The sequence below is a fragment of the Dermacentor variabilis genome, chromosome 7, assembly GCF_050947875.1.
Source record: "Dermacentor variabilis isolate Ectoservices chromosome 7, ASM5094787v1, whole genome shotgun sequence".
Lineage (NCBI taxonomy): Eukaryota > Metazoa > Arthropoda > Arachnida > Ixodida > Ixodidae > Dermacentor > Dermacentor variabilis.
The window spans coordinates 99,461,174-99,487,902 of NC_134574.1; the positions used below are offsets into that span (position 1 = coordinate 99,461,174).

The 26,729-nt window shown below is 43.0% G+C and overlaps 1 protein-coding gene across 4 annotated transcripts in view; it reads left to right on the forward strand.

Annotated features, from left to right (window-relative positions):
• Positions 1-25,623, forward strand: part of UGP (UDP-glucose pyrophosphorylase) — an 83,724-nt gene extending 58,101 nt beyond the window's left edge. For all 4 annotated transcript variants that reach the window (XM_075698848.1, XM_075698847.1, XM_075698851.1 and 1 more), the window contains 10 exons: positions 814-882; positions 4,228-4,361; positions 9,430-9,518; positions 13,049-13,117; positions 15,945-15,976; positions 16,679-16,775; positions 18,355-18,433; positions 20,847-21,013; positions 21,708-21,812; positions 23,781-25,623. In XM_075698848.1, coding sequence (XP_075554963.1) covers positions 814-882; positions 4,228-4,361; positions 9,430-9,518; positions 13,049-13,117; positions 15,945-15,976; positions 16,679-16,775; positions 18,355-18,433; positions 20,847-21,013; positions 21,708-21,812; positions 23,781-23,888 — 949 coding nt within the window. In that variant the 3' untranslated portion in view covers positions 23,889-25,623. The remainder of the gene's footprint in view (positions 1-813; positions 883-4,227; positions 4,362-9,429; positions 9,519-13,048; positions 13,118-15,944; positions 15,977-16,678; positions 16,776-18,354; positions 18,434-20,846; positions 21,014-21,707; positions 21,813-23,780) is intronic.
• Positions 25,624-26,729: the final 1,106 nt, after the last annotated feature.

Below are 26,729 nucleotides of genomic sequence, written 5' to 3' on the forward strand. Positions count from 1 at the left end.
TTGTGTGTGGTAGGGGGAACATTTGACTGCTGTCATAATTGTTAGGTGTAACGTGTGAGATGCAGACGTGTCAAGCAGGTACTTCAACATCTATCGACATCGACTTTTATAGTTGACTAGGCATCATTGTGGTCAACCTGATATTATCAGATTTCCGATGGAGAAGGGGGTTATGGAGAGACAGAGTGGTCATTGGAGGTTTTTTTTTTTTTTTTTTTTTTTTTTTTTTTTTTTTTTGAGGGGGTGGAGTAATAACTCACCGTGTTTGCCCCCCAGACGCCATACCGATGTTATGAGAGACAGATTAAATTTGCCACCTGGGTACCTTTAGTTTGCATATAACTATCACTGTACAGAATATCATGCATTTTTCTCTTGAATGCTGATGTCACAGCAGTGAACCATACCAAGAGGAAGCTGTTGGTTGCAGACAAATTGAGCTTGCAGAACAGTTTCTTAGTTGTTATTTCTTTCTTTTCTTTTCTTTTTGTGCGCTCAGTCTCTTTTTCTATCAGTTCTTTACTTGGGGAGTGTATTGCTTCAGACTTGATTTCAAATGAGCATGAGAATGAGAGCATCATATTATATCTTGTTCTTAGCAAACAATGACTAGTGAGCAGTTGGTAGAAGGGTCTGTCAGTACCCACCCCTTCTTCTTAATTAGTGTAATTAACTGTGATTTCTTGCATCACTTTCATGCTGCAGCTAGTTGTGATGTAAGGGTAAATGAAGAATTTGAGTTTGCTGTTTGTGACCTCCCTCCCTTCTCTATGAGCAATAAATATTTGATGTCATCATCTGTTCATCCTCCAGATATCCAAGGATAAACAAGGAGACCCTCATGCCAATTGTGACCTCACTGAGCTCACCATCAGATGACGCGTAAGTATTATTGTTGCTAGTTGTCTGGATGAAAGGCCAAGGTCTTAGGCAAATACTAGAAAGAACGTTCTGACTAGATGTGTGCATGGAGTGTCGATAACATTGACCAGCTATATGCGTATCTGTCTTTATTGAAATTACAAATGTCACTGCATTTTGTTCCGTTTTACTGACCACGCCTCAGAACCGTACTAACAATTGTTTGTAGAACATTTTTTTTACAGTCTGATTCAGATTGACCACACAGACAATATTTCTGTCGCAATTTCAGTGGGATGTTGCCCATTTTTTTTTTTCATTTTGTTAATATTGTGGTGGCACGTGATTTAAGTGTGATTTAAGAATCGAACTCTTTATTGGGCAAACTTGTGCTCACAAAGACGGGTAACACTTGAATGGCAATGGTAGAGGGAGGCACTGTCATCGGTCATCAAATCTAATCTGACAGGTCAAGTCAGTCTGCTGTTTATACATGCGCTGTCATCGTACATATCAGAGTAATTGCTGGTGTTCACATATATTCTAGAATAGGCAGTGCTATTGCATCACGCATGCAACATCATTAGACAATAGTCAGACGAATAGACTGCTGGGCGAGTTGATAATGCATCATAAATAAATAAGCGCTAAATACCAAAGGCAAGAAAAAAAGGCGACAACATGAGTGCTTTGTTGTCGCCTTCTTGTTCTTGTCTTATGTCTTTATTGCTGCTTTACTTGTGCTGAGCGATAGCTTGATTGTAACGATAATTAAAGGGGCCATAAACCGCCCCTCGGGCTTGTCGAAAAAACACAGTCTGCGGATAGCGTATGCTGCTGTGAACATCGCAGCCAAGTTTCGCTGTCATGCACGGCACGTGAAGCTCACAAGCGGAGCGTGAAGTCGCCTTTCTCTCAAATGCTCTTTTCAACAGAAGCCTACTCCTCACTATTTTCTGGATGCTTTATTTCTTAATAAAGCAGATTCCAATACAGTAGTAGATAATTCTCTTTTACTTTGTCCCCTCTGATATCCTCTCTCCCAGCTATGCCTGCTATTGTCTAATAGCTGGCGTCAATCAAGAAGGGTGTTTGGGTCAGTGGGCTTCTTCCTACTGCTTCTGTGTATATTTATTGACGAAGTTCAATAAACAGGCTGAAGTATGCGAAAATGTGCTTTCAGACTTCGATAAGTAATTACATACTTCCAAAAGAAAGCTGCCTGTCGTCTGCTCATGCTCAGTCGCGACCGCCCGCGTAGGAATTAAATTTTGGCCACCTTGCTTATTGGCATCGTAGCTGCAACTCTCACTAATTTTGACTAGTTTGGAACGCTTAACTAGCCACGAACCACACGGTACTTAAGGTTGGACCACACGCACGCTTGCCAGTGCATGCTCACTCCTGGCCACTCCTGGTTAGTTAGACGCCTTGGCAGGCTAATTTATATTGCTTAAAAAATGTGCAAGTTGGATGTGGCTGCTATCCGTGGGTCAAGCTGGTGGAGGACAAAGCCAATCTGGACCAAATAGCATGGTCAGACTGTAGCATATGAGCGCAAGCATGCACACAAGCCCTGTCGTGCACAAAGCAAACACTGTGCATATGCACTACAGTTGCATGCAGCTGCAGTCTGCTACGTAGCTAGCGTAGATGCTGGGAGTGTCCCGCGATGAGTCCACTGGTTAAGCGCACTGCAGCTCGCGGAGGACAACCACGTTTGGCTTACACGTGGTGCATTATAAGCGCCAAGATCGGAAGATCAAAAGTAGTGGCATCTATGTTAACATCCAAAATCAAATTTGAACTGCGCGCCATGGTGAATGCGGAGCATTGTGGGCACACTCAGCTACGCCGCATTCTTCGCAGTGCATGGCATTGAAGAAGGACCAGAAGTACCGTGAAGGCCGTGTTTGATTGCCAATAACTCCTCTTCTGCTGAATGCATTGTACTTTTTGCGGCAAGGTACTTCTGAAGTAGCCTGTTTTAACTTCAAATGAGTTTCTCCTCTTCGATAAAAAGTGGTTCAGGGCACCTTTAAAGGGACACTAAAGGTTACTATTAAGTCAACGTGGACTGTTGAAATACCATCCCAGAAACCTCGAAACGCTTGTTTCGTGCCAAGGAGAGACTTATTTTAAGAGAAAATGCGTTCTGAAGCGTCCGCGTACCTCTAGCGCAGTTCAAATCGCCCGCCCTCCGATCGAGGAGTACTGACATCATGGTCTCTTAGTGACGTTGCGCCATCGGTGAGTAGAACGGCGTCCGCAGACGGCGCTACGGCTTTTCTGCGCAAAACGCAAACGCACGGCCAGAAACAGAGCCAAGACAGAGCCGACAGGAGAGCGAAAGCGGGAGTATGGTGGCTAGCGGAAGGAGAAACGCGCGACCATAAGCTGGTACTTTATTCTATGACGCAAGCTTCGACGCTCGTCGCAATGGACCCTGACAACGACAGATTGGCTCGCGATGCTTGGCTCAACTTCAGCGATTTGAGCACTGACGAGGGCGACCTGCTGCTGAGGGCTCGCGCTGCCGGCGTCGTTGCGTACTACGACTGCGGCCTCGACACCGGCTCTCCAGAGCGGGAAAGCAACAAGGGCTTCCTACGACATCACATGGACGTGGCATTCTCGCTGCTTCTTCCAAATGAAAGTTTCGCGAGCCAGCAGAACCCTCACAGCACGATGCGATAACGAAACTACTGAAACTCCAAAGCGTGCCCGGTGCAGAGTCGAGCGAAAACGAAACCTTTCGACCACCCATATTACTGAAGGGTAACGTCAAAATGTTATTTTTTCTTAGAATCGAATAGACGTAGACAAGTAGCATTTTTTTCGTCTTTTAATCGAATGAAATGATATTTTTAATACGAGTAGTTGAGTATTAGTAACACAAATTATGAGGAGTGCTTTCGTCATCGGGCTAGTACCGGAATGTCGCTGGGGGGTCTCAAATCGTGTCATGCATTTACCTCAATTTCTCGGTTACTAAAGCTCTGTTCGCGATTATACTGACGCCTTAGACGTTCTAGAACATTGCTCTACCACTTTAACTTGAGTTTCTGGTAACCTTTAGTGTCCCTTTAAGTGAAGAACAGTCCCTGGAAGAAAAAAATTGACGTATGCTTGACAGTGTTATCGTTCCCTACGCACCTTAGTTTTTAACCGTACAATAACCATACGATGCCACACTGAAGATAGCTCTGAGATATTCCATATTGTTCTCTAAAGGTATTAATTTTTTAAAATTGCGTACCAAGTCAGCTTGCCGCACGTTCTCCTGTGGCATGCGCAGAAGGATTGTTGATGTGTTCTCAAACTGCTTTCGCGTGCAAGCATTGATGTTGATACGCTCTCTGGCAGCTTCTATCCACCGGGCCACGGGGACTTCTACGCGTCATTCTGCCAATCGGGGCTCATGGACCATTTCCTGACAGAAGGCCGCGAGTACTGCTTCATCTCCAACATTGACAACCTCGGTGCCACAGTTGACCTCAGTATCCTTTTTTTCCCTCTCTGGGACAGCCTCCTGTCTCAGTATTACTGCAACACGGAGCAAAATGTGGTGTTCTGCGCTCTTATGCTTCACAGTTTGTTTGTTCATTCTTAGTTTTAGGTGCATGCTAGAAGGGAGTCTTAGCTTGTCCGTAAGTGCAGTACTCTTTACAGAGTACCAGTTTACCGGAGTTGTCGACGGCAGTAGCAATGCTAGTAGTGACATCTTTTGACTCTTTCTCCAACTACAATGTGTTCGAAATGTTTTTACGTTGTGCGAGTGTTCCCGTTGAACAAATAAAAAAATATGACTGAATATTAACGATTATGTTGCTGCCGTCACTTCACAACGACAGTTAAGCAAAGTACGGTAAGTCAACACAATAAGAGCCGTGTCCTTTCTGGTTAAAGTCACGTGCATCATGAGATGGCTCCGCCAATGCAGCTGGTTACGTAAGCGCCTCTGGTAACGCTGTATTTCACAAAGTGCAAGATGTATCTTCATGAACAAGCTAAAGCTCTCTAGAGAACCCCAAGCAGTTGAAATTAATCAGGAGTGCACCACTACAGTGTCCTTCATAGCCCATGTGCTGCTTTGGAACATGTTGAACCACCCGCCGTGGTTGCTTAGTGGCTATGGTGTTGGGCTGCTAAGCATGAGGTCGCGGGACTGAATCCTGGCTATGGCGGCCGCATTTTTAATGAGGGCAAAATGTGAAAACACCTGTGTACTTAGATTTAGGTGTACGTTAAAGAACCCCAGGTTGTCAAAATTTCTGGAGTTCCCCACTACGGTGCGCCTCATAATCAGATAGTGGTTTTGGCACATAAAACCCCATAATTTAAGGAACACGTTGAACCCCGTAATTTTATTTGTTTTTTATGCCCAAGTCAAGATGGTTTACAGTTTAAGCTCAATATAATATACAGTGAAACCTCGTTAAACCGTAGTTGGCTGGAGCTCGAAAAAAAACGGTAGTACTCTTTAACCGATCGCTCACCTACCTGTCAAAAACAGAACTCAGAGAGACTACAACGAAAGGGGAAAAAGCATGCAGTATTTATTCACTTCGCTCGACAAAAGTGTTACTTTCATTTGATGCTGCAGTGGCCTAGCAGCGATGACAGCGGCCTCAAACTTACTGAAGCTGCGAGCCAGCTTTTCAGCCAGCCCCCTCTTCTCGGCAAACACTCGCATCGCAGATTCCTCGTTGGCGTTACGTATTCTCCGTGTTCGCGCATGATAGCTCTGCAGAAGTCGCAGGGTGTTTTTTTTTTTTTTTTTCATTTTAGGGTGCTGTTCTCGTTGCGACGATTGCATTCATGAGGCTGATGTAATGTGCAGTTTCGGCCACTGTCGGGCCTGAATCGCCCGTGCTTTCGCTTTCCGTGTCGTCCTCATCACTGTTGATAGTCGACACTTCGGCAACAACAGGCAACGATGGCGAAAAGTCGAACCTCGTAGCCGACATCTCTTCGCGGTTTCAGCAGCTCTGCCGAGCAACTTCTATGCATTCCAAATGCCACACATCGCAGTCAACAGCAGATCCCTCTCGCATACCAGCGCCGACTTCTTCGTGTCATGTTCGATAGCATGAACAATGTCTAATATTGCTTCAATGCTGAGCACCTGGCGTGTTTTTTATCCGAGCTTCGACATGACGCAAGTCCTCGCTTGCAGGACGCCACAACACTCTCTGGCATGCCGCCGAAATGATGTTGATGTTGATGTGGCTTCACGCGAAGGGTGCTTGGAGGCCATTGTTCTGATCTCTGAGGCTTGTTTTGCCAGGCCGCCCATTGGAGACGACGCACCGCTGTGTTTGCGCGACGAAAAGTGGGAACAGTACGTGTTAACCGACACGTACGCAATAAGCTAGTACGGTTTATGGGGATACAAAACACATTATGTTCAATGGCCGCTGAGTGGGGGACTTGACTTTGCCACTTTTAAAACGAAACTACTGTTTAAACAGGTACGGTTTAACGAGGTTTTACTGTACATCAGTATAACTAAATTCTCGTTATAACGAAGTCTTTCATTTTTGTAACTTCTTGTCCCTTGTGGGGTCTCACACATGGTCTCTTGGGACAAAGGAATGACAACACAGTAGTGCAAACAATAACGAGAGAATTTATTGCGCATCTCGTACACTAATGCCTGCTAGCCGAATTACTATCCAGAGAACATGCCGATGGGCGTGACAAATACAGGAAGTCCGACTCGCCACGACGGGATAGCGAGCGAAGATGTTCGCCCCATGCTGGCCACCAACTCCTAATCGTTCGCGCGTATGATCAGGCGAATGATGTTGCGTTTGTCCATTCCAGTGTCCTGCTTCTAGGCCTTCCACAGGACGGTCTTCCACAGGACAGTCTCGCAGTCGCCCCACTCTTTGCTCCATTTTGCAATGTGCCGCACGAGACAGATTGTCCGCATCAACCAATATATCGCGAGCTGCAAACATGTACGGAGCTGCACTCAGATATCGCATTAGGGAGTATTTTAATTGTCACTGAATTTAATCCTGAAATTGGCTGTCGCCGGATAATTCGATCTTGACCCAGCACGCATCCGGATAGCAACCCCTTTAGTGGCAGCGTCTATCTTTGTGTAGCTTAGGAGGTGGTGAATGTATTGAGCACATCTCTAATCGAAAACACAATTTTTGGCCTGCCCTAGGAGGACTTTCAAGCAAGAACCATAGATCACAATGTGCGCCTTTCCTTTTAAAGAGAAAATTGGACCGAATGTTGCCTGCGCGATGCAGTCAGACACGAAATCAAAACTGCCTTCGCAACGTTTGTATGCTTTGCCGCATGACACATATGCGGCGAAGCTGACTTTGTGGAAAAAGTGGGCATGCAAAGATGGCATGGCAATACGTGCAGTCTTCCACGCGTTTAGTACTGGAGGTAGCATAACCTTGAGTCTCGGAGACATGTTGAAGTGAGAGGCAGACGAAGTGTTTGCTCCCTGCTACTGCCGCCTATATTGATGGTGTCATCTAACTGTTTGGCACCACTATCAGCCGTGGGGGCGGAGTGAACGTGAAAGCGTCGCTGGCTTCGTTTCGTACCACCACTCTGAAGATATCGTGGACATGGCATGAAACCATATTATTCGTCGCTGACTCTCAAATTCAACAAAATTAATTTTTTAAAATTCAAATCGCTCTTTCCAATTGCCCAATAAACTGCAAAATTTCGCAGCCCCTTCCATTTGAGAAAAATTAACTGACTGCTATACTTGCATAAAAGGTGAAATTTATATATAACGAAATTTCTATAAAGTGAAGCGATTTGCCAGTTTTAGTAACCTGCTTGATCAAGGTTTAACTGTAATATGGTGCAACAACAGCAAAAAGGGGCATGCATTTGTGTCACTGCTAGAGCTGCCTAGAATGAGAGATGGTGCAAGGAACATGAACATAGTGAGTAGCTGTTACATGAACATAGTAAGTAGCTACAGCAGCTTACTGAATAGCACATTTACCTGTGGAGTATACAAGCATGTACATGAGCTTTTCTCCACTTTAATAAGAAGTAAACTTAAAGGAGCCAGCTAGAAAGCTGTGCATTTAAATTTGAAAAAGAACAGCGCGATATATGTATTTATTTATTATTTATTTATTCAAATACCCTAAAGGCCTGGCAGGCATTACATAGGGGGGGAACAACAGTAAGTACACAGCAATGCCGTACTACGATGTGCACAGAATTCACTGACCGTTAACAGCATGTTGAAAAGAAAAACTTAAAATATAAAGACACGTAGCAACAATCATCAACAAACATTCAATTGTTACAGAGAGTAGCGTTATATATACACACATAAATAAAATGGGGAGAGGGGAAGGATGAAGGTTACAGCTCAAGGTGACGTTTCAGGCTGTTTACAAACGCTTCATAATCAATGACAGATGCAATGGTGCCAGGCAGAAGATTCCATTGACGGATGGCTAGGATGAGCGGCGAATGAAAGAAGAGGTTAGTGCGAGCAAAGATGGGTTCGACTTAGAGTTGGTGGTCAATGCGTGGGAATATGCGATGCGCTGGCGTAAGGCGGGACATAGCAAAGGAAGAGTGGCTGTGATATAATTTGTGGAAAAAGGACAGAATGGAAAGCGTTCTACGTCTTTCAAGAAGAGGTAACTTAAGAGCTTTCTTTATTTCAGTCACACTTGCCGTACGCGAGTAGTTCTTCGATATGAATTTTGAAGAGACTCCAATTTTGTTATTAAGTATGCTTGGTACGGGTTCCAAATCAAAGAGGCACACAATCATGTAGACACGCAATGAGGAAGTAGGCACAGACAAGTATTAAATCTCAATATGATTGCAAAAGACAGTGTATTTGCAGCTAAGGCAGCTCTTGTGCAACAGCAAGAAAAAAGAAATCAGAGGAAAATACAATCAAGGACATGCAATCTTTTGTGCATTCTAACTCTCCCTTTCATACATATACTCGCTTTTTTGAAACCCTTACCCTTTCTCATGCAGGGCAAGGGTAAGGGTAAGAGCTGCTGAGGTGTCCTTACTGGAGTGAGAGTTACAGTGCTGTAAACAATTTCTTTGCTTTCTTCTGTAATAATCTTACACATCCACTTTTTGTGTAATTTTGCGGCATCACACAAAGCCAGTAGATCGAGGCTACCTCGCTCAGCTGTACACATGACAGGGTACTAGGTGAGTACTCCCGCCACAAAGGCACAAATACGAAAAAAAAAAAAAGAAGTGAGAAAACACCAAGGCTAGCAAGCAACGACACCAAACAAACCGGCAACGATAGAAAAGCCTTGGGAACAGTTCAAGGCACAACCTCCTTGTCGTTCAAAGCTACTGGCAGCTGAATGATGTTCATTTTGTAATATTTTTAAACAAAAAGTGCAAAATGCATAATAACTGTCTGCTTCATTTTCAAAAGGAACATGAATCAAGATTAGCTTTTTGGATCTGGTTCGTGCCTGTCAAGTTTGCACTGTTTTCTAAAAAAATATTTATTTTTTAACCTGAGTGATTCTGTGTGCTTAGCAAATCTATTCCTTGACCGGAGAAAAATGCGTTCAGGCATCCTGAACATGCTGCTTTCTGCAAGTGGCAGTCAGGCCCCAGACTTTGTCATGGAAGTCACCGACAAGACAAGAGCCGACGTCAAGGTGCGTGCCTTAGTTTCAGTTTCAGTTTATTTCTCTAATAAATTGATTTACATGCTTACACAAATATACAGAAGGAGGTCCCAGAGCATGATGGCTGTAAGGGGACCTCCTGTCAGAAAATATATACATTAGAGCAAATACACAGCATAAAACAGCAATACAGTAGTCGCTAAGTGGAAGGTTATGCAAAGTAAATGTAGTACAAACTACAAAATAACATAAAGTCAATAACTAGTTGTAGAATTAAAACAGTAGTTAAGGCATTCGCAACAGAACAAACCAAAAATATTTATAAAGGCTACAAATGAGAAAAACTAGAAAAAAGGAAAAGGAAATGAGCAGCAGTGAAGTGAATGGCTTAGCTATGTGGATTATTTTGGCTATCTAATGGAAAAGTGAATAATGTTTCCTTGAAGAAACCTAAAGACGAAGAGTGCTTGACATCTAGCGGGAGGCTGTTCCGAGTAGATAATGCTGTGAAATATCCAGATTGTTTTCCATAATTAGTATGTATTAGTGGCAATAAGAAATAGTTGTTTGCGGCAAATCTTGTGAAGTTCAAGCTAACCAAGGTAGCCTCAGAAAATATATTTACTGGGGGAGGATTACGTGTTGCCTTAAATAAAATTATGCGAGAGTATTCTGTGGTTGGGGGAGGGGGGGGTAGAAGCATATCAAAAGAATTCCAGTAGAATGAGCTGAACGACAATATCCGGATGGCTGGATTCTGCAAATGCTGTAGTGGCGCCATACGAGTTGGATACATGTTACCCCATGCTGTAATGCAATAATTGAGATGGCTGTGAATAAAAGAATAATACAAGGTTAGCAATGTTGGTTTCCTAAAATACTACCTTGCTTTAAGTAAAATTCTAATACCGGGAGAAATGTTGTGCTTCAAATAGGCAATATGCTTCGTAAATTTTAAGTAAAAAAATATACCAAGAAATGAGCACTCATTAACTGCAATGATGCCAGGAGAGTTTAGGTTGACAATGGGAATGAATTCTGGTGTTCTATGATATGAATGAAAAAGTATAAAAGACGTTTTGGTATGATTTATTCTTAGCGAGTGAAGCTGGCATCACGTTAAAATATTTTTCAGGTCAGTGTTTAGCTTAGTAGTCAGAGAAGTTAGTGAACGATTGGTTGCAAGTAATGCATTGTCGTCAGCGTAAAGGAAGCCCTCAATTTCTGATAAACATTAGGGTAAATCATTTATATAAAGCAGGAATAGTAGTGGGCCAAGTATAGACCCCCGCAGGAACCCTTTATTGGTTATTCTGAAATTAGAGAGTGAGGAGCTAAAATACACAGCTTGTTGTCTATCTGTTAGGTTGCTTTCTATAAGTGCCAATGCTGGGACATCGACGCCTACTGCCCATAGCTTAGCAAGTAAGATGACGTGGTTTATAAATTCACATGCTTTGGATAGATCGATAAAAACTGATTGTGCATAGAAAGCGGAATCTATAGCGCTTTCATACCCAACTGGGGTTTGGGATATGTAATGTTTCTCACAGCATAAATAACTTACAGGCGTCCGGGTATATGCCAATGTGACACAAGCATTATAGAATCCTTAAATGTATGTATTTAGATACAGTCGAACCTGGCAGCAACAGCTGCTTATGGCGCGGGCACACGGGCTTTCTCTTCTTGAATTGAATGTATTTCCATGTTGAATGGGGCCTGAACCAAAAGTGAAACTTAAGTCACCTGACAGGAGGTTCAGGCCCCCTTTACAAGGCATACAGTAGGAGAAACCAAGAGATACACCTTCTAACACAACAAGCATTATTTGAGCACAAAACACATTAAAAACAAAATAGCATAAATTTAATTATCAATATTTCAGGCACAAACTATAGTTTCATAATGTCTCTATTGGAAAAAAAATGCAGAAAATACAGAGAATTGCAGAGGTACATAAATTAAGTGCATATACTAAAATGCATATTAGTTTTCAGACAAGCACATCCACACAAAACTAATGGTATCATGAACACATCACAATAATAGAGCATAGTGTTTTTTTTTTAGTCACACTTGTGATAACGATCTTTCATGGAAAACAAAAATTTAGAACTGCAGGTATGGTGTATTGAAACATTTGTTCACCATATTTCGCTCCAGAAAATTGCACTTTTCAAAAATCTTTGATGCATGTGTTGTGTATCGGTGTCCAAATCTTCAAGTGCGATAACAATGTTATCATGTCATCCCTTTTATTCGTACTGTGTTTACATCGTGTGGCCATATTATATGAATAAAGATTATGAGCATATATTACACTAAGCCGCCTGAAAAGTTGCTCGTTATGTGTTTTGAAGGGCATGCCAGCTATGTGTCTAACAGCTTTTTCTTTTTTTTTTTTGAAGTACACACAATTGATGTAAATTAGGTGATGCAGTTTAGCCTCATATAAGAAAGTAGTAGTTTTAGTTGGACAAAAATAATGCATTGTAAGTCAGTAATTTGATATTGGGTGGTAGAAAGAAACTAAGAATGAAATCTTGCCAGGATGCCAACAGTCCTTGAAAGTTTGGTGATGATGTGTTTAATATATGTGTCCCAGGACACATGCCTGTGGCAGTTTTCACTGAGTGTTTTGAAGGAGTCAACAATTTCTAAATAGATTTGAGCAAACACAGAGTTTTCTGTGTGAACTACCGGCAGCTGTGTAGGAGTAAAGAGGGTTGCTTTAGTTTTGCGATCTTGAAAGTGATCTGCAGGGGGTACAGAGTCTAGGTGTGCTGAGTGCTGATGGCTTCGTGTGCGCTGTGTTCTGACCGCTCAGTTTGCTTTGAAGTGAGGGTCAGCACAAAGGTCAGTTTACTCCCTGTTACTACCGCACCCTTCCTCACGCCAGCATTTTTGACATCGAGTGTCCACAGTCATCGAGTGACATGTGCTTGTGTTTACCTGTGCGTGCATGACACCACACTTTTTAATTTAGTTAGTAAGTGAATGTTTGCAATATAAACTACTACCCTTACTTCATATATCTGTCCTAATAATTTGCTACCACAACCGGTGCTTTGCGTTTTGGACGAAACTGCAACATTCTTTTTATGCTTCGTTTTCTTCATACTTGGTTTTTGTGTAACCTGTGAGCTATTCTTCTGTTATTTGTTTCTTGATATTGTTTGATTTCTGTGGAGAATATACTATGCTTTTGCTTTGTTTGGGTTTATACATTAAACATATTTTGTATATTTTTTTAAGTGTTTGTTTTGCTTACGTCTGCTTCACTGTGGTGCTGCTTTAAGGGTGGCATGGCCTTGTCGGGCACTGTATGCCTTTTTCCATGTCACCCAAGACGATTTCTTGTGTAAATTGTCTTAAACAAAGAGGGAGGCATGGAAACAAAGATAAACAGTTTCGCAGGGCCATCATCAGAATAGTTTTGCACGTAGGGCAGCAAAAAAACTTGCAATGAGTACAGTGCTTTGACTCTGGCAGTGATGCTGAACCAGGTTCAGAAATGGTGTCTGCATTGCTCCTTTTTTTTTTTTCTGAATTTGTAGGGCGGCACACTCATTCAGTACGAAAACAAGATTCGTCTGCTGGAAATTGCGCAGGTTCCTAAGGAAAACGTGAGTTGCTTCTTCTTTTCCCATTAATTGCAGGTCAAATGACTTTCACAAACTTTAGTCTCTCTTTTTTATTGCAGTTAAAAGATTCGCTGGCATTTTTAACCCTCTTTGAGTTGACGTTCCGCACTGTTTGAAGTCTGCACCTTACACGGAAAGTTAGTGCAATGCAGAAGACCTGAATGAAATACATTTCTTTACGACCTGAGCTAGCTGGTAGCTTGTAATGGAGCCTTTTCATAGTTTTAACGCTATCTCTCTGATGACGTAGTTGGTCGATTTTGTAATCGGTGTGTACAAGCACAGTCTGCTTGTCTTATGACATGGAAAATTTAAACATGGCTTTCGTTATGAAACCATAAGGGACAAGCTCCAGCATGTGCAGCAAGCATTTCGTCTGCCATTCAAACCAAGATTGTTTCTGACATTAGTTGGGTGAATGTATAATGCAAAAAAGCACAACTGCGTTTTAGGAAAAGGGTCTGTTGAGGCTTCCACGAGGAACTGAAGTGTGTTTGCGTCACCAGCTGATGAGAAGTCAGAGTGTCTACCAACCGGGAAAACCTGGAATTCTCAGGTTTTTGAATAGTCTGGAAATATTCAGGGAAAACTCGGGGAATTTTTGCTTCTATCAGGGAAAATTTGCTGGAATTTTATCGAAAGGGAACGAAGGTCGCGATAACGCTGGCTGGCTCGAGTAAAACAGAGAGGAATCGTAACGAATCGTCGATGACGCCGTGTCGACGGCTGGAGGAGTTGCCATTGTACAGTCGACGACCGACTTCCGGACGTCCGGCGGCTTCGCGGCACCACCACGTATACCATGGGTCAATGTATAAGAACGTCTGAAATTTCGGACGCAAGAACCTTTCGCTGTCCGATTGTTCGGACTTTTTGCCGTGACCGCAGGTCCGAAACGGCATTTGTCAAAGCCGCCACGTTCGATTTTGAGTATCTGGCCGCCTCGAACCGGCGCTCTCACGCAGATCCGCTGGCAGCCGTAGCCATCACCGCAGAAACGCCAGGCGTAGCTGCTTCGACGCTCGCTATTAAGTTTCTTGCCGTTTGGTCCCACGTTTTTTATTGAAAGGATTCGCCCCTGTCAGCAATGGCACCGACTCCGCCTTTCTGGTCCTGACGATTGTCTTCGGAGCTCGGAAAGCACGGCGCGTTGCACAATGCCGGGTCCCGAAAGTCAGCTTTGCCTCAGTACAGAAATGTTACGCGGTGAAGCATAACAAGCGTAGGACGGGGCAATTGTCACGGGACGCAGTACGTGTTCCTTAATTATACACGCGTGCACCCGCCATCTCCTGTCACAGTACGAGCACCGATATGCTTAAGTGTACTGGCAGTCCTTCAGAGCTTTTTCGGATGTGCCTGTGGCAATTTCGAGCCCACAAAATCAGTAAAAGACATGCATTCATTTTTTTGTCATCCTCCCTTTTTCGAAATTCCCGGTCTTTCGGACATTTTCGCGGCCCCTAGGGAGTGCGAAAAAATTGGACGTTGACTGTACAACTAACCAAGAGGATGCTTCAAGTGGTCCATGGGGCAAACTTGCAGCGGAAGGACAACAAGAACAGAAAGGACCTACACATTGAGGAATGAACGGGAAAGGAAGCGTGCCGCCACTTCTTTGGAGCTTGAGCTAAAGAAAAACAGTGTTGACTGACGGTGAGATGCAGCTGTCCCTCATCCAAACCAAAATAAACTCTTTAAATCAGCGAAATGCAACACTGAGGCATTGTGCAGGGGCTGAGAGTGTGTCAGGACAGTTGAGGTTGGCTTAATTACCAGCTGTTGAGAAAGAATCTCATTTGTGACGAAGTTCGGGCCTCAAACCAATGAGCTTGCTATCAGTTGATAGAAATAGTTCATATTCGAAAATGTTTTATTCGGTATGCATCTCCTTCTTATTCGTATTTGAGAATGTTCAACTCGATTTGCAGTGGGTTTTACCATTCTTTTCGAAGGTATTTTATTCACTGTGCAGTTTACTTACCCCTTCCTTTTGTTTTCATTTTTGAATAAAATAAGCGCTACTCCTTACTATTCAAACTGGATTAAGTGATTTTTATTTTTTAACATGCTTACTAGAGAGTGATAGCTTCTTGACGTAAAACAAAGTTCTGTTTGACTCGGGGAATTTTGCAAAGGCACTCATGGAAAACCTGGAAAACTCAGGGAATTTGGAACTGTCAACTTGGTAGACACCCTGGAAGTGTACTATTGGTGGTAATTTTTTGCAGCCGTTAGCACGTGGCAACATAGCATTGGCATGGCTGACCAGCTAACCAAACCCTTCAGTGAACTGTGCTAAACGGCTCTGCTTGAGCTGGTGCAAGATTGCAACCTTGGTGATGTAATGTAGCGAGCAAATGATTGTTTGAGATACCACTGGTTCTACAAGACCTTGTCCTCGAAGTCTAGACCTGCAGACTGAAATGTAGTTGTACAACACACACACACACACACACACACACACACACACACACACACACACACACACACACACACACACACACACACACACACACACACACACACACACACACACACACACACACGCACACACGCACACACACACACACGCACGCACACACACGTGCGTGTGGTACACAAAATGGAATTGAGATGTTAGCCAATGTCGTGACCTCACAGACTTCCGTGCATGCATCTTTGAGGGGGTTTGGAATTGTCGTTGAAGCACGGTGCAAATGTGCATTTCATAGTGTGGAATTTGCACAGAGCCATTTTTAACTTCTCTTCCTACGAGTTACTACCCTTCTTGCTGACTTAATGTGTTCTGTTTTTTTTTTTTTTACAGGTTGATGAATTTAAGAGTGTAAAGAAATTCAAGTGAGTTCTTTTCCTTTGTACATTTTAACAAGTGCTTCTTGGTACTGCTACTCTTGTTCATTTTTTTTAGAGCACAGCTCTTAGGCACCCGTTCCTGCGGCGAGCGGTGGCAGCGTACTTCATAACCATGCGAACCGTGAAAGATGAGACCGAACGCGGACCTTAGCGGGCGATGAAAGATGGCGAGAGCGAAGATCGTGTGAGGAGCAAATCGGAAGAGGAGGGCAGGGCAAAAGCGTGAGAAGAAAAGCATAGTGCCGCGCAAAACTGACTACGGCGACAGTGACTAGGAGGTGACGCTATAATAGCGCACATTGTGAGGGTACCTCGAGGCGCTTGCTCACCTCCACTTTGTTCGCGGGGATACACGTATGCATAGAGGCACTCTATGTGTCATCTGTTCACCAAAGCGCTGCCTGAGCAGAGGTGTGTCTGCGGCAGCTTTTGTGAATCGTGCCCACGAGTCAGCCGTGCCCTGTCTCTCACGATGTCCCGATTAGTGAAGTCACACCACACTTAGCTCTGTTCGGAATGTGCCGCACGAGGTGGATTGTCCGCGCCAGCCAATATATCGCGAAATGAAAACACGTATAGAGCTGTGCTCAAATTTCGCATTAGGGAGTATTGTAACTGTCGGTGAGTTTTTTTTTTTATCGCTTTAAACATTCCTTTCTGATCTTCTCCTTCGCACATGTAATGCAGGATCTTCAACACGAACAATCTCTGGATGAAGCTGAGCAGCGTTGGCCAGTTGGTGGAGAGTGGTGGCATCGACATGGAAGTCATCATCAACAACAAGGTCAGTTGAATTGATTTCGTCTGCCTTTTTTCTGGGCGTCCGCAAGTTGGATGTGCTGGCGTGGCTTGAAGGGGCACTAAAGAGACAAATTATTTCAGCTGTCTTAGTAAATTACCGTCCTATAATACCAGAAAACCCACACTTTACAGAAGAAACTTGTTAAGACAAAAGAGATGCAAAAGTGAGAGACAGGTGGAGACGCCGGCTTGAAATTCCCGCACCAGCTTGCCGTCATGTCGTGTGGATTTTGATGGTGTCAGCTCGAGCTTAGTTACACTTTTATCGGTGAAAATGGACTACGTTGCATCCTAGAAGAGCCAAAGGCTGAGCTTGAGAAGTTTCAAGAGGAATGTTTGCTCAGTCACCCAAATGCTCAGCCCAAATGCGAAAAAAATACATTGAAATCTGTGATGTCACGCTGATGTGCTGGCCCTGAGATTTTGGCGCAACATTCGAAAAATGAATTTATACCTTCATTTTCTTTTCTAATAATCAACATATTACCGTGAAATTGGCAAAAGTAGAGTTCTTTAAGTATAGTACCTTATCACTCTAAACTGACTTAGTGTTTCACTTTCATGTCCTTTACAAAGGCAAGGTGCAAATAAATTTCACTTTGGCTAAATTGGTTATAAATGAGCACAGTATATACTTTTCCAGCAATCTTGGCAAGGCTGCAGGGCTCTCAACTGTGGAATTGTTTGATTCATCATCATCAGCAGCCTATTTTTAAGTTCACTGCAGGACAGAGGCCTCTCTCTGCCATCTTCAATTACCCCTGTCTTGCACTAGCTGATTCCAACTTGCACCTGCAGGTTCTGCAACTGTCATGATCCATCAGTTATCTACCCTACATATTGCATGGCCTGCCCAGCTCTATTTTTTTTCTTTTAATGCCAACTAGAATATTGGCTATCCCCGTTTGCTCTCTGATCCACACCGCTCTCTTCCTGTCCGTTAATGTTACCCCTAACATTTTTCGTTCCGTCACTTTTTGCACGGTCCTTAACTTGTTCTCGGTCTTGTTTGTTAACCCTCAAGTTTGTGCCTCGTGTGTTATAGCACTAGTAGAATGCAATTATTGTACACGTTTCAATGATATTTGCAAACTCCCAGTCAGGAGTTGGTAACGCCATATGCACTGCAACACATTTTTGTTCTTCTTTAAGTTTCCTTCTTATGATCAGGGTCTCCTCTGAGTAATTGACCAGGATAGCTGTACTCCTGTACAGGCTCTAGAGGTGCTGGCTGACAATCCTAAAATCTTGTTCTTTTGCCAGGCTATTGAACATTATCTTTGTCATCTGCATATTAATCATCATTGTTTCTTTGATCTTTGATTAATGCCATCAAATAGGACCTAAACAGGTCTTTGTGATGTGACACATGGATATTTGCAAAATTTCGCCTAGAACCGCATTGCCACATCTGTGCCATATTGATAAGTTATGTAATTAGTGTTAATGGCAGTCCAATTTTTAGTTTTGGTGTTTATTTTTCTCCATGTCGAATATTTGTCATAAAGCATTAGGATTAATTCGACCAGAAGGCGTTAACCTTTCTTCATTTTTTGAAACAGACTTTAGATTCGGGCATCAACATCATTCAGCTCGAGACGGCAGCTGGAGCAGCTATGAAGGACTTCCAGAACGCCATTGGTGAGTTTGGTGGTTTCCAGTTGGTTTTGAACCTGGTTTCCTCAGCACAGTAGTTACCCATTAGACCATGGACACACTCCTACAAATCCGACATAGCACTCTTACCAGCTTCAGTCGTGCAAGCCAGTGCCCTGAGACATTAGGCAAGTGAGTTACATTGCATGACAACAATTTAGTGTATTTACATGAATCTAAGGCATACCTTTTTCCCGAAAATAAATAGGTCTGGAAATTGCCTGCACGTTACAGTCCGATACAAAACCGAAATCGCGTTGGCGGCGTCGGCAACAACCTACTGTCGGAGCTGTTAGACGCAGTGTTATTTCCATCACGGGATGGCTGCAGAGCATGTTTTTTTAAATGTTGCCGTGGATTCATTTTATGCTCTAGTATGATCACTTTTGTAGATACTATCACTTTCACAATATTTTGTGCGACTCGACACCAGATGCAGCTGTGTTTCAGGCACCGTGCCAAGCTCACTTATCTGCACAGAGTGCCAGCATGCTCTCAGCTGCGTATTTCGACAAGTCTGATGCAGAGTTATGTAAGATATCGAACCCACATATAATGAATTATTGTATATATCGAACAGCCGTAAAATCCCCTTGAAAATGCTTGTATAAAATGTTTATTTTACATGTCGAATTACCTATATATATCGAACTTTTATGTGATCCCTTCAGATTCAGTATATCCGGGTTCGACTGTATCTCTAAAAGTGATAAATCGAGAATATTGCCTTGTGCGCTTGGTATCTTGGAACTGCAAATGGCGGCAGCGACCTGCCGCTTTCATTATGAAAGCTCATTTAAGAAAAAGTTTCCTTCCCTTCTATGAAGGTCAATTCTGCATGTATCATATTTTGTGAACGCGAACGTGGGGACAGGATATCTTTTATAAATTAGGTGTATATTACATTCATGTGCACATTTGTTTTCTTACTTTAATCTTGTGATAATTGCGGTGTGCTTTAAATTTGGGCACATGTTAGATTCGTGTAAATACAGTGCTGATAAAAGTGAGAATGTGTGTTCTTCTAGTTCACAATAAAAATGAAAATTTTACACCTGAAAGAGACGTATGTGTAATCATGCCAGGTCAGATGGGCTGAACTTTAATTCAGCAGTGCCAGTGCGACAAAACTGCTGTTGGGAGGCCACTCTTACTGAACCTTTTTTTGCGGCATCTGAAAGCACACTAGTTCACCCAGTAAAAAATACATCAGCTGCATGTTGCCCCCGCTATTGCATCAATCGTGACTATGCATGCAACTGATTACAGAGCCTCTCTTGCAATTAGGACGTCCACCCCAGGGTCATATCTACTGCCAAGCTAGAAGAACGGACCCCCTGATATGTGTAATTGGTAATGAGCATGAAGCAATGGGAACCTGTGAATGACCACATTATACAGTAACTAAAAGATATCTTCAGCAATAGGGTGCATCGCAACGTTGCTTGAATGCTAATCACATTAACGTCAAAGGTCATCGTGAGATGGGTTCTGCCAGGACTTTCCTTTTGAGTTACTAGTAGTACATTCAGGTGGTGTGAGCAACACTGACAAGCTATATGATACGACATGCGTGTGCAGCAACTGCTTGTAGATTCGTGTCACATTTCAGGCTCGGTAATGTGTAGTAATGTAAAAAGAGTGTTCAGATTGCAATCAGTTCGTTTGCATAACTTGTTTTGCGTACATTTTTCAGGCAGTAATGCTGGTCTTGATAAGCTTTTTGTTGGGGGTTATTGCTAGCTGGAATGTGCAGGCTTGCAGGAACTTACTGTCAGGTTCCAAGAAAGAAGGCTTAGTTTTGAAGTAGTCCAGGGTAAACTTGACAGCTTGATTTCTCATTGAAACTTATCCTGTGGCAAATTTAGGTGTCTACTGTAAGTTTACCGGTAACCACACACTCTTTCAGTGAATCTGAAGGTATGCACCAACAGCCCTTGTAAAGCCCTTTCTTGCTTGCCATTCTAAAAGTATGTTACAGGACTCTCATCTGTGTTTGTGTAACCGTGGCTTACTTTCGGCTGCAGTGTGCACTGTGCTTCATGTTTTTACATGCATGGAGCTGTAATTATACTAAAGACTATTTGCAAGGTATATTTACATAAGCAATTGCAACAGTGAGCAATGTATCTGAGAGCTTGAACAAGGGGGTCAGTTCATTGTCTTGTTCATCAGGGTGATGGTGCATATTGTTCAAGAAATGAATGTAGAATACAGACACACACGCTACCGAGATGGTGCAATGCAGATCAAGCTGAATAGGTGGAAGAGTGTCCCCTGTGTGCGTTGTCGGACTGTCATGCATCTTGAACGGGCTCATGATGACATGTTGCATCCACGTGTCCTGGCTTGTATATTCCGTATTGGCTGATGTCGTGTGCGCCATCGAAACCTGCAGGCATCAACGTGCCACGCAGTCGTTTCCTCCCGGTGAAGAAGACCTCTGACCTGCTACTGGTGATGAGCAACCTATATCACATGAAGTTTGGCACGCTGGTCATGAGCCCCAAGCGTGCCTTCCCAACCGTGCCCCTCATCAAGCTGGGCGACAACCACTTCTCCAAGGTAAGGGCTTTGGCCGCCTGCTAGCTGTACAGCAAGTTCGAAAGGTTCGGATGTGCGGCCAGAATCGCTGGTTGATCTCACCGACCACTTTTCTCTCCATTGCTTAGAATGTCTCGTCTCAGCTTGTTTCCTTCTACAGCAAGCAGCTGTGTTTGAGAACTCCGTACTGCCCAACTCTCGAATTTAGGAGTGTTGTGTAAATTTTTCAAAAAATAAATTGTTTGCAAAAATGTTTTAAGCGTGTTGAAAGATGTGGCGAGCAAGATTTAAGAAAAAAATGCCTATAAGAAAGAAATTGTGATGGTGCCTGCTGCCGCCCTTTTGTGTAAATGCAAGGCACTAGACAGAGGGCTACTCACTTTGAGTAAGAGAACTTTCTGAAGCAGGCTAAATCAGCAAAAGCAATGTCACTGATCAAGTCGCCATGATTTAAAAACACTGTATTGCCATTTCTGCCGTGCCTAGCTTGCTGCTCCTTATGTACTGTGTCTAAATGTAAATAATCGTAAATACAGTTCATATGAATCCCACAAAAGGTGTGTTTTCAGGGCAAACATTAGCTTAGGAAGCACCGTAGTGATTGAAGTAACTAACTTCTGTGCACAGCCTTCGTCATGGATGTAACTTGTGTGTATAAACACGGTATAATGAGTGCGTGTCGGAATCCAGAGTCTCGCCTCGGTCTACAATGCAGGTGCGAGATTTCCTGAACCGGTTTGCGAGCATACCCGACATCTTGGAACTGGACCACCTGACGGTGTCCGGTGACGTCACTTTTGGCAAGGGTGTTTCCCTCAGGGTCAGTTGTCGTTGAAGGCTGTTTTTGCTTGTTGTGCGCGTGCATGCATGTACACGTGCGTACCAGTTGGGGCCCATGTTTCTCGCATTGCGAAGGTGTGGCCATTGTCTCGGCAGTGGCGGCACCTTTATGCGACGCAATGGACAGCACAATATGTATCTGGGCAGCAAAATGAATTCACTGATGTCGGCAAATTTCTGCTGCCATTTCTGTCATCAGTGCACACAACTACTTCATAATGAGAAAGTGCAGCACATGCTACTCATAATGGCAATCAGTTATGGTATTATGCATTGTCTACATTAGTCTGTGCATACCAATATCTGCAGTTGACTTTCATCATCATCATCATCATCATCAGCCTGGTTACGCCCACTGCAGGGCAAAGGCCTCTCCCATGCTTCTCCAACAACCCCGGTCATGTACTAATTGTGGCCATGCCGTCCCTGCAAACTTCTTAATCTCATCCGCCCACCTAACTTTCTGCCGCCCCCTGCTACGCTTCCCTTCCCTTGGGATCCAGTCCGTAACCCTTAATGACCATCGGTTATCTTCCCTCCTCATTACATGTCCTGCCCATGCCCATTTCTTTTTCTTGATTTCAACTAAGATGTCATTAACTCGCGTTTGTTCCCTCACCCAATCTGCTCTTTTCTTATCCCTTAACGTTACACCTATCATTCTTCTTTCCATAGCTCGTTGTGTCGTCCTCAATTTGAGTAGAACCCTTTTCGTAAGCCTCCAGGTTTCTGCCCCGTAGGTGAGTACTGGTAAGACACAGCTATTATATACTTTTCTCTTGAGGGATAATGGCAACCTGCTGTTCATGATTTGGGAATGCCTGCCAAACGCACCCCAGCCCATTCTTATTCTTCTGATTATTTCCGTCTCATGATCCGGATCCGCCGTCACTACCTGCCCTAAGTAGATGTATTCCCTTACGACTTCCAGTGCCTCGCTGCCTATTGTAAATTGCTGTTCTCTCCCAAGACTGTTAAGCATTACTTTAGTTTTCTGCAGATTAATATTTAGACCCACTCTTCTGCTTTACCTCTCCAGGTCAGTGAGCATGCATTGCAATTGGTCCCCTGAGTTACTAAGCAAGGCAATATCATCAGCGAATCGCAAGTTACTGAGGTATTCTCCATTAACTTTTATCCCCAATTCTTCCCAATCCAGGTCTCTGAATACCTCCTGTAAACACGCTGTGAATAGCATTGGAGATATCGTATCTCCCTGCCTGACGCCTTTCTGTATTGGGATTTTTGACTTTCACAATATCGCAATGTTGGAACTCTTGACGAGGTGTGTAATGGCCCAATGTTTCTTACATTGCATTTGCTTTGCCAAGTTAACCAAATAGGGCATAGAGAAAGCAATACCCTTGCACTTTTTATTTATGTGCATGGCACAACAATGCCCAGGATTAACTATGAAACAGAAAATTGTTGCTTTATGCTACACGGCCATGAGGGCCATTGGCTGACACTACCATGTTCAAATCTTGTACGCATACATGAATATCCGAGTATGTGGACGTGGAAACAGCCGCTACCGTAGCTCAGTGGGCAAGAGCATCACATGCGTGATGCGGAGGATGTAGGTTTAGCTCCCATTAGTGGCAATTTGTTTTTGTGTCCGCTTTCATTTGCCTTTCTCGTACTATTTCTATTTTCAGTTAAAAACAACCAGTAATTCCCTCTATACTTTCTTTGGCTTCATTACCTATTGATTTCATGTGGTTGAGACTAACAAAAATCGGGACCCTCGGTTCCCCTTCTTCATATTCATTCCATGTGACATGACTTATTCATTAACAGCATGACTCTGCTGGAAGGATAGCGGCAAATCTTGTAGTTGAGTGTGCCTGTGCTGTCTGCATCATGCTGTTGGAAAGCTCCGGGAGGCAGTTCATTTCTTTGTGCATCTGTGTACTTGACCTAGAACCACTGCGAACTTCATTTGCAGGGCACAGTAATCATCATAGCCAACCATGGTGACCGGATCGATATACCAGCGTCAGCCGTGCTTGAAAACAAGATTGTGTCTGGCAACCTGCGCATCCTGGACCACTAAGCTGGCCGGGAATGCTAGGAGAACTCTTGCAATCCTGCAGTTATCATGTTGTGCCCACCTGGTGACCTCTCTACTTGGCTGTGCTGTGACGCTTGCTCACTCCTGTTGTGAATTGTTTATCTGGTTTATACAGTGATGCCCTGATCTGTTTTTTTCTCACCCGCTCTATAGTTGCGTGTCTCCCAAGCTCTTTCACGGAGATTTAATGCTGGCAAACCAATGCAGGAAATGCAAGAAATGCTAGAACATAAACCGTGCACAGAAGCCGTGCCCGTATTCTGTGGCAAATGCTGACCTAGCTTCAGAGTGAGCTAGATAATGTCTTAATGGCACTTAAGGTGAACCAAAGGCAAATGTGTAATTGAAAGGTAGCAATTGAGTGTTGTACAAGCTTGTTTTCAGTACATCTCCATGGCAGATGTCATGGTCATATCATGGTTCATTGTGACACGGTCGTGACATAGCTGCGTCACGATCGTGACGTAATCATGCCACGGTTGTGGTCACGTCACGGTCATGATGCACTGCAACTGCTTACTGCACGGTCGTGTCACAGGTCATTGCGGCAGTCCTTGCAGACATCTCAAAGGTGTTGTACAGTCTTGCCGTGCAGCAAAATTCTCGCATAGAGATATTTTTGGTTCCTTGACACATGCTGCTAGTGTGTTGCATGTAAGTGCTTTCAAAGACGTTCGTCTGCACGTATGAATGTTAATGATACTAGTTTACGTGATCGCTACAGGGTGCCGTTCACCTGCTGCATTGCTTGTGAAGGCATTACATCTCAAGTGGTATTGACCATCCATTTTCCTGTAGCTTCTGCATTTGTTCACGTGCATGTAAGACTGTTGGCACCCTGAATTTTACACATTGTGCCATTCCTATAGCTAGAACTCCTAGTCTGAGCCAAGTTAACAGAAAAGAATGGTGATTATTATTTTGTCAGTCAGTTTCATTCAGCAGTTTTCAGGATGCCATATTTTAAGGGGCATTCACATGTGAGCTTATTTAACATCTCAAAATTTAGCTCACGTCTGTGCCATAGACGAGTGAAAAAGTTGGTTCTCTGAAAAAAAAAAAAAAAGATTTCGTTACAGGAGTGAACTTATTGCATACACCTTGTGCCATTTCTTTCAACGACGCTGTAAGCCTTTGATTTGTGATAAGTCATTGAGTCAGCAACAAATCTAATCATTTTTTCTTTCACATTTTAAACAACTTGAAAATCATAAGCCTGCCCTTGTACACCTACCAGCAGACTTTGTGTTATTGATCATTGTTACAGAAGTGATGCCAGGGTTGACTACTGATGGAACTCGCATTTATATGAAATCAATGAATTCTTACGTTCTTTGTTTACTATTACTATTTGGCTGTAGTTCCTTTTCAGCTGTATGGGTTTAGTTATCTGGGAAATGTAGGATATGTTTTACGCTATCTTTTGTTAATGGTTTTCGGGGAAGGGATAAGTTGTAAGAAAAGTTTACTTATTATGCGTGATTACACGCACACCTGGTGTTGGCGCCAGGTTGATGGGGTCCTGGTTAACTCGGAGCAGCATTATTTTACAATTTTCATGTTTAGCTGTGCGAGTGTTTTAGCGGATGTTGCCAACAGAAAGGGATGCATAGCAATCCACCAGCTGCATTGTCATCGAAGATGTCTATGGACTGCAGTTATGTACAAAGTAGGAAGTTTTGTCTTAGGTCGTGAAATAAATTATTCTTGAATTCTGTGTGCTTTGATTTGTGTGACTCGCTTTCTCTGTCTTGTGCAGCAGAACATAAAACTTAACACATTACCACGTGTGCATCATGCTTTTGCCTTCACGTGTTACAGGAGTGTAGCATACTACCAAACTTTTTCTTTCTTTGCATGACCAATGTGGATTAAGGGGAAGCTTTAGCTCAAGTGCTCCCATCTATATACATGTAAAAGAAGGATTCGTTTTTTTCGGCAACCACTGCACCAAATTTGATGAGGTTTGTTGCATTTAAAAGAAAAACTTAAAATTTAGTGACTGTTGGTTTCGAATTCTTGATTTATAAAAAATATAAAATATAAAATTTTCAGAAAACAAAACTATGAAGTTTAGAACTCTGTAACTCATCAAGGAAAAATCATATAAATTCTGTGAATTGCATTTGATGGTACATGTCAAGCAGACAAAACTGATATGTTACACATGAATCTAAAAGAAGTCAGTAATATGGAAATCGTTTTTGCAGAACCCTTTTACACAACGTAACAAATTCACATAAGATATAAATTGACATATAGAATTTGTCCGCTTTGAATGATCTAATGGATGCCATTTACAGAGCTGCAATAGCTGTTTTTGATGCAGAGTTGTTAATTTATAAGCTTGTGCATCTACTATTTTCTGACTTGCAAATTATTTAAAAACTTCTTAAACGAAATTCAGGCCCAAAATCGAAATTCCGCTTCCAACAGTCACTAGAATTTAACTTTCTCAAATGCAACAAGTTTCATTAAAATCGGTCCTGCAGTGATCTCATGAAAGCGTTTTTACCTTTTACATTGGACCCGTCCTAAAGCTTCCTCTTAAGTTGATGTCGCTAAACTATAGCTGGGGCATGAAGCATTGCATAGTAGTATTAAGGAAGTTCATGGGGAAGCATCAAATAAATGCTTTATCAAGCTTTGCCAGTTTTGGCTCTTATCATGCTTACAAGAAAGTTGTAATCTTGCCTCATTTCTTGCAAAAAAAAAAAAAATTGAGCCTGTAACACAAAGCAGTGATATAATTGGTGGCGAAATAGAATGCGCAACAAGCCTTGGGCGGTTTCATACGGTGTTTCTTGGAATAAGCATTTGCAG